We start from the raw sequence: 14,965 nt of genomic DNA, 5'->3' as shown, positions 1-14,965 counted from the left end.
AAACGGCGTTTCCATGTGCTGCTCTGGTTTGCCAGAAGCGGCTTTGTCATCCTGGCCACATGACCTGGAAGCTGTACGCTGGTTCCCTCGGCCAATAATGCGAGATGAGCGCGCAACCCCAGAGTCGGTCACGACTGGACCTAATGGTCAGGGGTCCCTTTACCCATTACCTTTTAACATCAGCAGACCCAGGGCTGGGTAAGGCTGTCTTAGCCAACTCCCTACCGGCTTGGAATATTCTGCAACTTTATCTATGAGGCAAGAATCATTTGAATGGCTCACAAGGAAAGATGGCATTTATGATGAGCCAACAGCCTTTTATCCCTTTCATTTGCTAAAATCAATGACGTCTCCAAAACGGTAAGCGGTTCAGATGCAAGCTGGAATAAATGGCATCCGAGACAAGCCGGCTTGGAATTTTCCCATGTAACAGAACCACAGACAACTTCAAAGTCTGTAAGCAGAGCTAAAGACAATGAGTATGCCAGTGGTTTAAGGAGTCAAGTACTAGGTAGGACTGGAAAGAAGTTTCATATCTAGGCAAGTGTGACCTTTATAGGAGAAAATAGTTTTTAATGTGCCTTTGGTACAGGAAAACTTGATTACTTGAAAGCATGCTTTTGTTTCTTCTTTTCTTAATGATCAAGTCTCTGGGTGGATGTGTCCAAACTAACTTCTTTCCCATTGTTTCCACACCACCTATGATTTCCACCCTTTTGATTGACAAATGAGGGTCAGCCCAGCTAGTCATGACAAGAGTAGGCTAAAAAGAAACGAGCAGCAGAGAGCTTATGGGGATTACAGTGTAATCGTGGACATCTGCTTGCATCATTTGCTTATTAAGCAAGGGCTCTGAGTACCAAGCCTTATTGCCTATTGTTCATTATAGCCCCGTGTTATCCTAGGCAACAGTGTAAACTACCAGAGTGGGTATGACAAACAACAACAATATTGTGTGTCGTATTTCTGTGAAACAATTTACGTACGTACATTAGACCTTAAGGATGTTAGTTTGGACAAACCACTCTGTGTTTCCCAAAACTGTAGAAAAAGGTAGTCTATAAGAACTATTAATTGTAGAACTTCTGAAAGATTCATTATGAATGGGTGGCATCTCTACTGCCTTCCTTACCACTTTCTGCTCCCTTCCCTAGTATTCTCATAGCCCTGTGCTAAAGGTTTTTCTTCCCTATGGTCAATAATGAATCTCCTCAAGATTTCCATTCACCATTTCCGTGAGTTCTGAGAACAATTTCTCATCAACGTACCTTAGAGACAATTCATTTGCCCAGCAGAATTAGGCCACTGTGGTTCCCTCCAGGTGTTTTGGACTGCAGTTCTCATCAGCCCCAGCCAGCATGGACTATGGTGAAGTATGATGGGAGTTGTAGTCCAGCAGCATATGAAGGCTATGCTTCAGTCAGTGGATTTAATTGATTTCTGTAGTTTTTGCTTAACTTTGTCAGTGAAGCCCGAAAATTAAAGTGTAAAAGTTCAAAAGTACTCTGTTTAATTTTAAAGCCCGTTCCCAGTCAAATCAGTTAAGTGGGCCTGTCATTGCTGTAAGGTGATTAGTGTTTTGCACAGCAGTGTGGGAGACCCAGGGTTAATGCCTGATCTTCGTTTAGTAATCCTTGGACCAATAAATCCTGGGGTTGCTACAGAGTGGTAGACTCAGCCTTGGGCTGAGGGAAGGCTTCATATCTTTCAACGGCAGTCATTACGACTAATTAAAGGGTTGGTGTTGACAAACCTTCTTAATCGACAGAAGGGAGGTGCCTGTTAGTGTGGGGTCTTAAAGATAGGAGCGTTGCGCTGATTATGGGAAACCTAATGGCAGCAAATAGCAAAACTGTGCTAATGTTTTGGAGGGCATACAATGTGGATAAAGTGACAAACAATATGAGCCCCTCATAGCTCTCTCTTTTACCACACTCGGTTCAAAGAATCTTTCATGTGGCAGGATCTTCAGCTCTGGAAAGAACTGTCAGTACACAGATTTATTGATGCATCAAAGGCCATTTAATAGGGTTCAGTAACAGAGCAATGTACACCTCTTCTGCAAAATCTTTGCAGAAAAATGTTCTCAATGTCATCGAGGCATGTGACTTCCTGTGACTAGCTTCTGTATAAAATTCTCCTGCAAAAGCCAATGGACTGGATTCAGCTATAATGTTCGGTAGCAGTGAAGATAAATAGCAGTGCTTTGAAGTCAGAATTAAAGAATGGGACCCATGAACGAAAATACGGTCAGCCAATAAAGACGAGGAGAGCTTTGGATTAAAACTTTTAAGGCAACGAGCTGCTGTTGAAACCACTCTGAAAATAAAGACATACAGTACAGAATTTGGTTTAACTGTGTACGAGATAAACAATGTTTCTGAATGAGGTATAATATTTAAGAGAGTGATCAAATGCACAGTGCTCTGCAGTTACACACCAAGTAAAATGGAACAAGCAGATTGAAGGCCACAGCCCATTTTACTGTTAATGGGATTAACAGCAAGAAAAAACTACCCATGCAAAGGCTAAGATAAACATCAGACCAGTGTTTCAGCTCCAGTCCATTTAATTATTGTTTCTGCTTCATAAAAATAATGGTTTTCTCCACTTACATAAATGCATTGCTCTGATTTAGAATCCTGGCTTGCTTCTCTTTCAAGAACATTTCAGTTAAAACCATTGTGAAGAATGTAGAAGGAAAGCATGCAGAAGAATATATAAAGGGTGGCTCTAATTGCCTTACACTTAAGTTTCCCATACTTTTATAGGAGCCATTTTTAATCCCATCTTTCTTTCATGCTTTCCTATTAACAAAATGTTACCAAGCTTCAACCCTATTCCCCACCCCAGCTGAAGCCCTGAAACTCTAAAAACACCAGGTCTTTTGAACAGGACTATTATTACAGTCCTGTTCAGACTTACCTTACATGCATCCTACTAGCTCAGGAAAGAGCACATTCTCCTCCATACAACCCAACCCTAAGCTGATTTCTTGACACCTGTAATTTGCCATTTTTATGGGCAAGCATCTTAATGCACCAACTATGCACCAACTGTGACTTACTATTTTGCTTCTGCGCTGTGCTGCTAAACTGTAGGGAAACTGTGGTTGGGCCAACCCATTTTTGCTATGTGAATCAGAACGCGAACTGATGCCCAAATAAACTATGGCTGACACATAGTGTGCTGGTGCATGCTGCTGAAATCGTGGATGTTTCGTTCCTCCTCCTGTGCTGCTGTTGTAGATGGTCTCTAGGACCAGGCACAAATCCAAGCATCATCAATGGCAAAGGAATATCACTGCTGGCATTTTCCACTTTTGGGGCATGTTGAGCATTCCCGGTGGTTTTCACGCTGTAGTAGCTGGAGCCCTCAACTACACCAGGTTGAAGATTGGCCAAAGAATGTGTTAATGAAGCATTTCAACTGCACAGTCTACAACACCACGTATATGTGGCACTGTCTATGGAGCAGCTAGCAGCTGTTACAATATTGTCAAGATTAATCCCATTAGCCTCTAATGACCAGCTGTCCCCGATGATTATCCTGCCCTGGGCTCATAAGGTTTTACTACTGTTGCTTCATTTAGACAATGATTTAGAAACACAATAGGAAACGTTGCAGCAAAAAACTGCGCTTTAAAAATAAATCTGAAATAAAAATCTTCAAATGAATTAAAATAATAATAGTTAATGAACTATAGGAAAGATTATGGGAAAACAATGCTATCGTAGTTATAGGTCTAGAGGTTCTGCAGCTCTGCAGTTGCAGGTACCTTTTGTTTGCAAAGCTTGAACCAGAAATAAGAAGTGAATGACAACATCTGAATTCCCTCAGTCATCTGAACATGGGGAGCTGTATTTAAAGAAATTTTAATCTTGTTGGTGAGAGGAGATCCTACACTGTGAGATCTTCCATTTGGTCGATCACATTTCCTTGTAGTGCTGAGAGAAGTGGAAGTGAGTGCGTGAATTAGCACTTTCCCCCAAACTCTTCCTACGATTGTTTTGGGTAGGGCCAGTCCTACCATTAGGCAGAGTGAGGAGGCTGCCTCGGGCAGCTGATTTTGAGCATTGTAAAATTTTGCTGTTCGTTAGCAAATCACTAGTTATTTAATGTATTGCTGCTCTATTTCTGCTGCTAGGGAGGAAAAGAAGTGCTTGGGTGATTTTCTGCCATAAGTGTTAGAATAACTTGACTGGCCTTGGATACCATACACCTTGACCTCGGTTGCCATTTGCTGCTCCGTCACAGATAGTGAAATGTCTTGGGTTGGTTTTGGTTCTGGGGAAGAAGTAAATAATGCCCAAGCGGACTGCATAGATTGCTTGCAGTCTTGGGAAAACTGGCGGATGATTCAAGAGCTCAGTGTCAAAAAAGGATGAAGACGGATGTTTCATAAAGCAACAATGAAAACAAAATTAAGTGACATAATGAACAGCCGGGAGGGGAATTGATCAGGCATAGGCAACCTTCGGCCCACCAGATGTTTTGGCCTGCAATTCCCATGATCCCTAGCTAAGAGGACCAGTGGTCAGGGATGATGGGAATTGTAGTCCAAAACATGTGGAGGGCCGAAGGTTGCCTATGCCTGCTTTAGATGATGATGGACCACAACTCCCAAAGATCTCTGATCATAGGCCATGGTGATTGAAGCTGATGGAAGCTGGAGTCCATCTGAAGAGCCACAGTTTCCACCGTTGCTGATGTATAGCCTAACTGCTTCTCTGATGTATTAGAATAAAGCATCTTTCCCCTTGCAGAGTACCCAACGTGTGATCAGCTATCGTGTTCCAATGGAGCATGCTTTAATGCAAGCCAACGCTGTGATGGCAATGTGGACTGCAGAGACGCCTCTGATGAAACCAACTGCAGTAAGTACTGTGTATGCACACCATGGAGGATTCAACTGGTGTGCTTGATCATAATAACCAAAATGCTGGCATTTCTTTCTAGGCTACGTTCACGTGTTTTTCCTTCTTTTCAGCTCGTGGATGCTCCAATGCCCAGTTTCAGTGTGGAAATGGAGAATGTATCCCCCGAGCCTTTGTTTGTGACCACGATGATGATTGTGGAGACAGGAGCGATGAAAACTCTTGCAGTACGTCAGTTTTCACTTGGGCTTCTTTCACTACTTTACAGCTCAGAGATAGATAGGGAACTTGTGGCTTGTCAATTGCTGTTGGACCACAACTCCCATCATCCTTGATAATTGGCCAATGCCATGCTGGGTGGGGCTGATGGGAATTTGAGTTCAACAGCATCTGGAGGACCACAGCTTCCCCTTCCCTGACCTAGAGGCTGAGCTTGATTAAGTATGAAATGTACTGTTTAGAATATTGGACAGTGTACCTGTGAGTTTTACCAGCAGTGGAGCAGGTTCACTCAAACCTGGACCATTTCAAACTTGTGTGTGCGCGTGTACACTGAAGATTGATGTCTCGCAACTGAAATCCGTGGATGGGACATATCTCTGTCAACATAGCTAAGCTCAGTAACATGGGACAAAAATTCTTCTTATTTGTTGCTTTACGGTAGGTCAGAAATACTGGGGATGCTTTCCACTCTTTGCTCTTGGAGGTAGATTCTTTGAAGGAAGATTTGTTTGGGGGCTGGAATAGAAGGCACTTCTGCTTCTTTCCTAAAGCCAGTCTGTCTTTCTCCTGCCTTTGTAATGTGTGGTTGTGGGTCCCCTCCTAGTCTGCTCTGCTCTACTGCTTCCATCCAGTTCAGGTGTCTGTGCTCCTGCTTGCAGGCCTGGTAGAAAAGAAAGAAGTTAAGACGGCAGCAGAAGCATTGGGCACCAAACCTTAGTGGTCTGAGCTTGCTCCAGCAAGTTTTATTTCCATGTACATATGTCTAGAGTCCAGGGAGGTAGTGTGAAAAGTTTGGCATGTGGGGAATTCTTTATTATTATTTTTTGCTGTTTTCTTCCTCAGCATATGCAGCTTGTAAAGGGAATTTCTACACTTGCCCAAGTGGTCGCTGTATTCATCAGAGCTGGGTATGTGATGGAGATGATGACTGCGAAGATAACGAAGATGAAATAGGATGTGGTAAGCAATGAAATAAACTGGCTTCAGAAGTAGTGACATTTGCAAATATGACTTTCCTGCCCCTTCTGGGTGACGATTTATACAAATGCAGGTAGAAGATAACTTGCCATATTTTTGTACCCTCTTTTACAGCGTTCCATTTTTAAAGCAATATGTAGCTTTTGTTACCAAGTTCAGTCCAGAACATTAGACTATGACATAGCAATCCTCAACTGTACTTTGGTGCTCAAGATGTAATATCAGAGGTTTTGTTTAAACTCAGGGTGCCTTAGTATGTGGTAAGTGATGAAATCATTTAAGGGACTTGAGGGACAAGATCCTTTAAAAAAAATCTATCTGCCACAAAATGCATGATACATACCAGAAAGGTCTAATTCCTAGTTAGAAAGATATGTATGTGAAACCCAAGACATATTTGTCAAAATGGTGTGACCGTAGGCTGTCTTAAAGCAGAAGTGCCACCCCATTTACTTATTCCTTGCTCAACCTGACAGATGTTTCTGAAATCAGTAAGAGTTCCACCATCACACACACATCATACCTGCCAAGTTGCTGTCGGAGAAATAAGGGACCGGGCCGGAAGTAGCAGACCAGAAGTAGCGCTGCTGCCATTTTGGAACTGGGCGGAGCATGCTCAGAAGTGACTTTTGATGCTGCTTTGTCCAGTTCCAAAATGGCTGCCGCGCCTGAAGTCACACTGCAGCCATTTTGGAACTGGGCAGAGCAGCGTCAAAAGTCGCTTCTGAGCATGCTCCGCCCAGTTCCAAAATGGCCGCCGCGCCAGAATAAACCGGGGAAAAACAAAAAAATCCGTTTTTTCAGCTAGGAACAGCTGGAAAAATGGGGATTTCCCGGGGAATACGGGAGACTTGGCAGCTATGCACATACATTCTCAGTCTTTTTAAAATTCAGCCTGTATTCTGCCATACTGTCCCCCCGCCCCCGAAGAAACAGAAGCCACTTCATCCATTTGATTTGTTAGCTGTGCATTTACAGTGTTTTAAGTTTACATTTCAACATACAATGTGTGATTATGAGTAATAACGATTTGCAAACATGGAATATCTTACAAGCGGGCATGTCAAGGAGATGTGATTGGAGGCAGCCATTTCCTTGTTGGCAAACCCAGGTTCATTTCTGCGCAATGTGTGAATTGGTCGCTGGAAATAGTAGAAAAGTTTTTTTTCCTTGAGTACCTTGAAGCTGAAAGAGAGAGGCAGACAGAAGTAGAAGATTGGCTGATGGAGGCTTTTCTAGTTATGCTGCACTTCAGATAGCTTACGACAACCCCACCCCTCAAAATAACAAATGCTTCTTCAAACCTGAAATACTATTTGATATTGTGTAATGATTCTCTCTTCTGTTCCTTAGAGAGCGGGCATCGAGATTGCTACCCTGGTGAATGGGCCTGCCCTCTGTCAGGACAGTGTATTCCAATTGGCAAAGTCTGCGATGGGACTCCGGACTGCCCAGGCAGAGAAGATGAAACAAACATAACTGCAGGCAGACACTGCAGTGAGTAAATAGCATGTGCAAAAGTGTATGGAGGATCAGTCTTGCCATCTAGGCAACTATGGTTCATCTCTGAGAACCCAGTATTGGAAAGAAGAGAAGGGAGCAAGACTTTGTTTAACTTGCATTCACAAAGTCTGGGACACCCTTTCTGATTTTTTTGCAATGCTTCTTCCACATAAAAGTTTCCTCATTAATTTTAAGTATGGTTTGTCTACAGAGATCAGTGGCAGTCCCCTAAGATGAATGCTTACCTGGAATCATCAAACACATAACTACTGGGGTGCAATTCCTAAGCTTGCATCGCACAGTAGTAGTCATCTGTTTGACGGGGCCTGTGAACATAGCTGTTGGTTGAGCTCATGGTGCAAAATGGCCCCATTTCTCAAGTGATGTCTTTGCATTGTGCACACATTGGCTTATAGTTAAGGTTTCCCATTTGTTCCCTGTTTGCTGAAACAGTGTGTTTGTTTGTGTGTGTGTGTGTGTGTGTGTGAGAGAGAGAGAGAGAGAGAGAGACAGACAGACAGACAGACAGACAGACAGACAGACAGACAAACAAGATACCTGTACAATTCAGTCTGCAGAACCAAGCTGCTCATACTTTGTCTTAAGGGTGATATTCAAAATGATTTTGTTTTTGGCAGACATATCTCGCTGTGCGGCGTTGAGCTGCCAGTACCGCTGTCACTCTTCCCCTTCTGGAGGAACATGCTATTGTCCTGCAGGATACATAATCAGCAGCAATGACAGCCGCACCTGCATTGGTAAGTGAATAATGTTGAGATACTGATCGTTCATCTCTAAACTCCCTCCCCACAATTGTCATGGATGTTAAGAACTCTCAATCTTCTAAAGCTATTGTCACCACCCTTTTGTTTTGTTTTGTTGTGGTGACCCACGGGTTCAGATTTGCTTGATATTGTACCCCATTGATTGATTGCCTGATAGCAATCAGTTTCATGCATTTTAACTTCAAGTTTGCCTGTTTTATAACCGTTACTTGACACATCTCAGCAAAAAGTTGCTTAACACCCCTATTAACGTGGAACCTGTTGAGATGCTTATAATGCTTTCCAAGTTATTCATAGTTTTGTTGATGGGAATGTAAGAACACCAATGACCATCTGATTGCAGGATATTTCTTCATAATCTATAGAAATGTTTTCCAAAAACAAACAGGTACACAAGCTGTGTTAGATGTCGTGAAGCATGAATAGTTTTAATCATTTTATTCCCAATAAAGGCCATTTTGACAAGTATCAATGGGGTGGTTGAGCTTGCATTTTGCTAAATAGTAGCTCAATGCATTTCGGATGCTGTGAATTTCTGTTGGATAGGCATGCTGTGCCCCATATCTGGACTTTAATGGGGCTTTACTTCTAATGCAGCGGAGGAAAAATGGTAGCTTGCTTTCCAATGTATAGCACAGCCAGTGCTTTTTTACTTGCCTTTTTCACTTGTTGTGGTATTCTTGTCATCAGTTTTATATATACGGTGATGTCCCAGTGAATGCAGTGGGCTTTTTGCATGCGTGACAAGGCAGAGTATTGCAGTGTGTGGTGCTTAAAGGTGTAAGTTAGTACAATAAGGTTGTGTAATCCTCCCCATTACCTTTTGACCTAGTTCTCTTAAGGTGCATATTGACAGTACCACTTCAGACTATAGATGGCAGAAGGAGGGCTGCTCAGCTGAATTTTCTCCCATATAATACATTTCCACCATTCAGAAAACTAACTAGCAGAGAAGAAGGTCCAGTCTTCTTCCTGTCAGGCTATTTTTTCCTATGTGTGGATAATTTTGTTTGTTTGTTTGAAAGAGTGTGCAAATTTGGGAGCCCCGTCTGAAGTGGTACAAGCCATCCTCCCTGAGGACTAGATCTTTGTCTGTTGGTTTGTTCTTCATTCTGGTTCACTCAGATAGCAAACGAAAAGCCATTCACCTGCTAAGTAATCCAATTTCAGTTGTCCTTACAGTTTTTGAGATGGAGGAGTTTAAGCTTCTAATGCTGAAAGTCGAGTTCAAATTAGTGTCAATAATCTGGTTCTTGCTTGCTCCTGTTATAAATGTTGTGAGATGAGAGAATAAGAGGCAAGTCTGACTTCAAGGTGATATCTGAAATGTCAGAAGACAAAACTTAGATGATTTGCTTTATTGTTAAGATTTTAGTGCAGCTGAGAAACCCCTAATAAAAACGCACAATTGTTTTTTAAAAAATTGGTTATACATATCCCTTCTGCTAAAGCATGATTTTGTGAAGTTTCCCGTAGATACTGGCATTGCAGTCCCCATCATTTTAAGAAAGGCGGTTTTCCCAAATCACAGAGCAAGTTAACTTACCTCTGATTTAATTTAGAGTTGCTGTGAGTTTTTATCGTAAAATAAGTGGACCGAGTGCTCGGGATTGGTTTGAATAAGCATTTGAGCATATAAATTGATTTATCTAAATTTATCTCTCTTTCATTTTGATCAGGGTAGACTGAGCACTGAGGAGTTGTGATTGACAATAGGGCACCCAGTTTGTTCCATGGCTGGGCAGCAAAAGCCGGTGTTTGAACTTGAAACCTGGGTTCAAACCCAATGTCCTACCTGTTGCATTACATGCTGTGTGTTACTGTGTGTCATCTTTATTAAACGGCAGCCCACATTTTAGCCAAGGCAGCAGTTTTTCCAAAGATGGGCATCAGTCGGGTGAGTTTAAGGAGAATGGAAACTTAATGCAACCACATAGAGGAGCTGGGTGTTGTGGTTGCTGCTGCTGCTGCTGCTGCTGTATCCTGTGGACCCCTTACTCAAAATATTCTCAGAAGTCTTGGGTATTTTTAGATCCTAAGTTCCTGGAAAATATGGAAGCGGCATGCATTTATAACATCTGAATCTGATGGGCATGTTTCGGTTAGTAAGCAAGCAAGTGCATCTGTGTAAGAGAGGACTCCTGCAAATAGGCAGCAAGAAAGTGATGAATTCTGTGGACAGAATGTGCTTGGCAATGTTTGCAACCTTGTCTGTGTCACAGACTTCGACGACTGCAAGACGTGGGGCATTTGTGACCAAGTGTGCGAAGACCGCGTTGGCCACCATCGGTGTCACTGTGCAGAAGGTTATGTCTTGGAGCATCACCGCCACTGCCGAGCCAACACCTCATGTAAGCCAGGAGCTCTGGGAGTTGATCTTTCTCCCTTGAGCGATGCTTTGAAAGCTACGGTAACATTATCTTGTCATCTCACAGGTGCTTGAAAGGAAAGCCGATTATATGCTTGTGATAAATGGAATGCCCTTGAGTGTAATGCAAGGATGCTTTGACCATTTTTGAAGTCACTGTAAGCAGATATAAAATTGAACCCAAGCTTTAGAGTCACATATATACAACATTATATAGGGTCATCAAACACACAAGGAAGCTTTTTTTTAGCTGCAGTAACAGTATAGACGCCGCTAGAGGACAATGTTTTGCTACCTCTCCTGTAGGTTCTTTTCCCAGCATGCCCGGCAGGGTCTGCTGGCTGAGTTTTGAGGTCCCCAAAAGGGGCTTTTACCTTGCGCGGGTGTGACATTTGTATACCCTATGTTGCTAAGAACACTCCCCATTGTGGAATGTGGTGTTGTGTCCAAATTTGATACAAAATATATATAGAATTGTTAATACAATTTTATGAAATGGTAAAACGGCATACAAAAAAATTAAAAACGGTTTGTGCGTAACCTTTATAAACATTTCAATGAAATATACCTCATTTTAGTCATTAATAGGCAAAAGTTCATCCATTTGTGCTACAGGAAATAATTTTTGAGGGGGAAAAATGAAAAAGTCATTACCCTAATGTTCATCTTCTCCCAGAGAATGAGACCCAATTTACATGTTACACCAGGTATAACATGTGAATTGGTGGTGGTGGGTCTTTGTTATATATTGACCTAAGAAGCCATAGAAAATGAAAAATGTTCTGAATAGGGCTATGATATGAACCGCATAATACCTGTTCATTCAAGCAGATAACTGTATAGACCATTAACCAGATAATCTGGGAATCATGACCCTCTGTTTCATGTGTAAATTGAGCCTTAATATTGGGGTTGCCGTAGAGAATCAGATTCTAGAAAATTTATAGAATAGGTATGCCCGTAAGGTGATTTTTTATAGACTGGTGGTACACACAGTTGTCGCAGTTAACTGTTGGTTGTTACCCATCCTTTCTGTAGTTTTCTAGCTAATGCCCAACTGCACAATAAATGTCACATTAAGGCCGTCTGTTCTTTCAGCTGGAGTTGCCTCAGTTATTTTTTCTAATGGCCGTGATTTGCTGGTTGGAGATCTTCATGGACGCAGTTTTCAGACTCTAGTCAGATCCCGGAACCGTGGAGTCGCTGTCGGTGTGGACTTTCATTTTCAGCTGCGTAGAGTATTTTGGACAGATACAGTGCAAGATAAGGTAGGTTGAAATGCCGAGCAAAATGGCATTTTTGGAGCAGAGGGATCCAAGAGCAGGATGTGTTGATAACTTTTCATTTCTCGGAACAGATGCAGGGCCCTCCTTTGTTTCCCAACAAAAACGAACTTTGAGATGGTTTTATGATAATGACCGCACTTGCAGGCTGTGCTCTTACATGTGATATATCAAACAAAGCACGCTATTATGCTATGGTACTATCTTGAGCAACTCTTAATATGATTGAAAATGGAGTCCAAAAACCTAATTAAGAGAAATAGTAGACATTCTTTCAAAATTGAGCGTATTTTTTTTCCTTTGCAAATTCTTGAAACTTGATCATTTAAAATGTGAAAGTACTGTGTTCTCTGAGGAGATAAAAATCAAATATTCCTCAAGTATATTACAGATAATTGAGCTCTAGGTAAGAAATATTGACAGTGTGTTGTACTATGGGCCAATATTTTATTTCATTGCTTTTATGCATTGCTTATATTAAGTTCATATAATCTAAAAGGTGTATTCAGCTTCAAATCCAAATGGTTCAAGAATAATTACTTTAAAAAGATTGGGAATATGAGTTAAGAAGAACAAGTTGCTTTTTCTCTTGCCTTGCAAATGCCATTAAAAATATTCTGCTGTCCAGTTACTAAAAACAAAAAAACAAAAAAAATCTATATTGGGGAGCAGGAAGGATTTTTCTCTCAGAACAAATTAGTTAGTGGTGATGTGGAGAACATTTGCCTTCATCTCTAGCCCATTCTCTGCATCCCCTAGATCAAGGGCTCCCAATCCCAAACTTTGCTCAGATGGTCCATGACATGTCTGTGGATTTGTGGTTGAAGATGGGAGATGGCACATCCATCACATTCAGTCTTCATATTGATTTTTAATTGTTTTTTTATTCTTTTATTTTTTTATATTGTATTTTATTCTGTTCTTGTATTGAATTCTATGGAATTCAAATTGCATTACAATAAAATACAGTATATAAGAAATAAAGGAAACATAGAGTGAAATACAATGAAAACCACATACCATCTAATACAGCACATTACAATTGCTACAGCAGGCAGAAAAATAATTTAAGGGATCTGCCAAGACTCAACAAATTTCAAGTGGTCAGTGCAGACTGAAGTTAGGGAATCACTGATCCTAGACCTGTATTCAGAGGGGGCTCTAAATGTCCAAAGGCCTCACCATTGTAATTCAAACTTTACTTTCAGGTTTTTTCAGTTGGTATTGATGGCTCAGAAATCCATGAAGTTCTAAACGTTTCAGTCGACACACCTGAAAACCTAGCTGTGGACTGGATTAACAACAAGCTCTATATAGTAGAAACCAGTGTCAACAGAATTGATATGGTAAATTTGGATGGAACTAACAGAGTAACTCTTATTGCTGAAAGCTTGGGAAACCCTAGAGGAATAGCTCTCGATCCTACTGTTGGGTAAGTTATAATGCTGAATTAAACAGAATCCCTTCCGTTTGTAAACTGTATAAAGTTTTCGAAATATCACGGACTATAGAATAAATATAGGAACAGATGATGGTATAGAGCAGGGATGTCCAACCGGTCAACTGCGATGGACAGGTTGATCCCCTGATGCTAGCGGATGCTAGGGGGGGGGGAAAGATAATCTGGCCCTGCTCCCTCGCTCTGTCCTTCATTCGCACACGATCGCAAAGACGGAAGAGGGAGTTATCGCTGCCGGGTATAGTACTCCCCCTAAAAAAGCTCAAAAACTTTGGCTGGCTAGACCGCTGCTAGTTTTTCCCCCGGGAGTAGATCACAGTCTCTTGGGAGTTGGACGTCCCTGGTATAGAGCTTTCAGCTCTTTGTTCTCTTCCTCTTGCAGAATTGCATACTTTTGCTTTACATTTCTTTGTTCGCTTCTGTAACAACTCTGTTCAGGAGCAGCAGTACAAGAGTCGTGATAGGAACGTTTTGCTGAATCCAAGAGAAGAGGAAGAAGTACGGTGCAATTCACTGTGTTTATGTCTGTGGCAGGAGATGGCAGGCCATTGTATACATTAAATCAGCTTGCATAAGATGCTGGGCATTGTCTTCTCATTGCAATGGTTCTGCATGGGACAGAGGGCATTACTGGTGAGGGACTCCATGCAGTTTGAGGGACTGATGTGATAAGAATTTGCATTTCTTTGTGGCTGGTGTAACACATACCATACATTGCCCCTAGTTCCTCCAGTGTCCTATCTTGGCCAGTGTGCAGAGCGGCTGGTCTGGTGCCACAAGACTATTTCTAGTATTTCTATGAAGACTGAGAGGCACTCAGTGGATTTTTTCTTTTCTTCTTTCCTTTTATAGTTATTTATTTTTCTCAGACTGGGATAGTCTCTCTGGTGATCCGAAAGTGGAAAGAGCCTTCATGGATGGAACAAACCGCCTAGACTTGGTTAAAACAAAATTAGGCTGGCCTGCTGGGATAACTTTGGATATTGTATCAAAGAGACTTTACTGGGTGGATAGCCGGTTTGATTACATCGAAACTGTAACTTACGATGGACTGCAGAGGTGGGAAGAGGTTTAATCAATATTTTTAGTTGTTAGTTTATTTGTACTATCGCTTGTTCCAATTTATGAGAGTTGTGTGTTATAAAAGGTAAAGGGACCCCTGACCATTAGGTCCAGTCGTGACCAACTCTGGGGTTGCGGCACTCATATCGCGTTATTGGCCAAAGGAGCCGGCGTATAGCTTCCAGGTCATGTGGCCAGCATGACAAAGCCGCTTCTGGCGAACCAGAGCAGTATACGGAAACGCCGTTTACCTTCCCGCTGTAGCGGTACCTATTTATCTACTTGCACTTTGATGTGCTTTCAAACTGCTAGGTTGGCAGGAGCTGGGACAGAGGAACGGGAGCTCACCCCGTCACGGGGATTCGAACCGCCGACCTTCTGATCAGCAAGCCCTAGGCTCTGCGCCACCCCCGTTGTGTGTTATAGAT

The 14,965-nt window shown here is 42.0% G+C and overlaps 1 protein-coding gene across 2 annotated transcripts in view; it reads left to right on the top strand.

Annotated features, from left to right (window-relative positions):
- Positions 1-14,965, top strand: part of LRP2 (LDL receptor related protein 2) — a 139,146-nt gene that overhangs the window by 35,601 nt on the left and 88,580 nt on the right. For both annotated transcript variants that reach the window (XM_060280370.1, XM_035133370.2), the window contains exons 5-13: positions 4,767-4,877; positions 4,991-5,104; positions 5,943-6,059; positions 7,431-7,574; positions 8,219-8,338; positions 10,588-10,716; positions 11,832-12,001; positions 13,225-13,448; positions 14,328-14,534. In XM_060280370.1, the coding sequence (XP_060136353.1) occupies positions 4,767-4,877; positions 4,991-5,104; positions 5,943-6,059; positions 7,431-7,574; positions 8,219-8,338; positions 10,588-10,716; positions 11,832-12,001; positions 13,225-13,448; positions 14,328-14,534 (1,336 nt within the window). The remainder of the gene's footprint in view (positions 1-4,766; positions 4,878-4,990; positions 5,105-5,942; positions 6,060-7,430; positions 7,575-8,218; positions 8,339-10,587; positions 10,717-11,831; positions 12,002-13,224; positions 13,449-14,327; positions 14,535-14,965) is intronic.

The sequence above is a fragment of the Zootoca vivipara genome, chromosome 1 (assembly GCF_963506605.1).
Source record: "Zootoca vivipara chromosome 1, rZooViv1.1, whole genome shotgun sequence".
Taxonomy (NCBI): domain Eukaryota; kingdom Metazoa; phylum Chordata; class Lepidosauria; order Squamata; family Lacertidae; genus Zootoca; species Zootoca vivipara.
The sequence above is the reverse complement of the archived record's forward strand: the minus strand, read 5'-3'. Positions and strand labels throughout refer to the sequence as shown.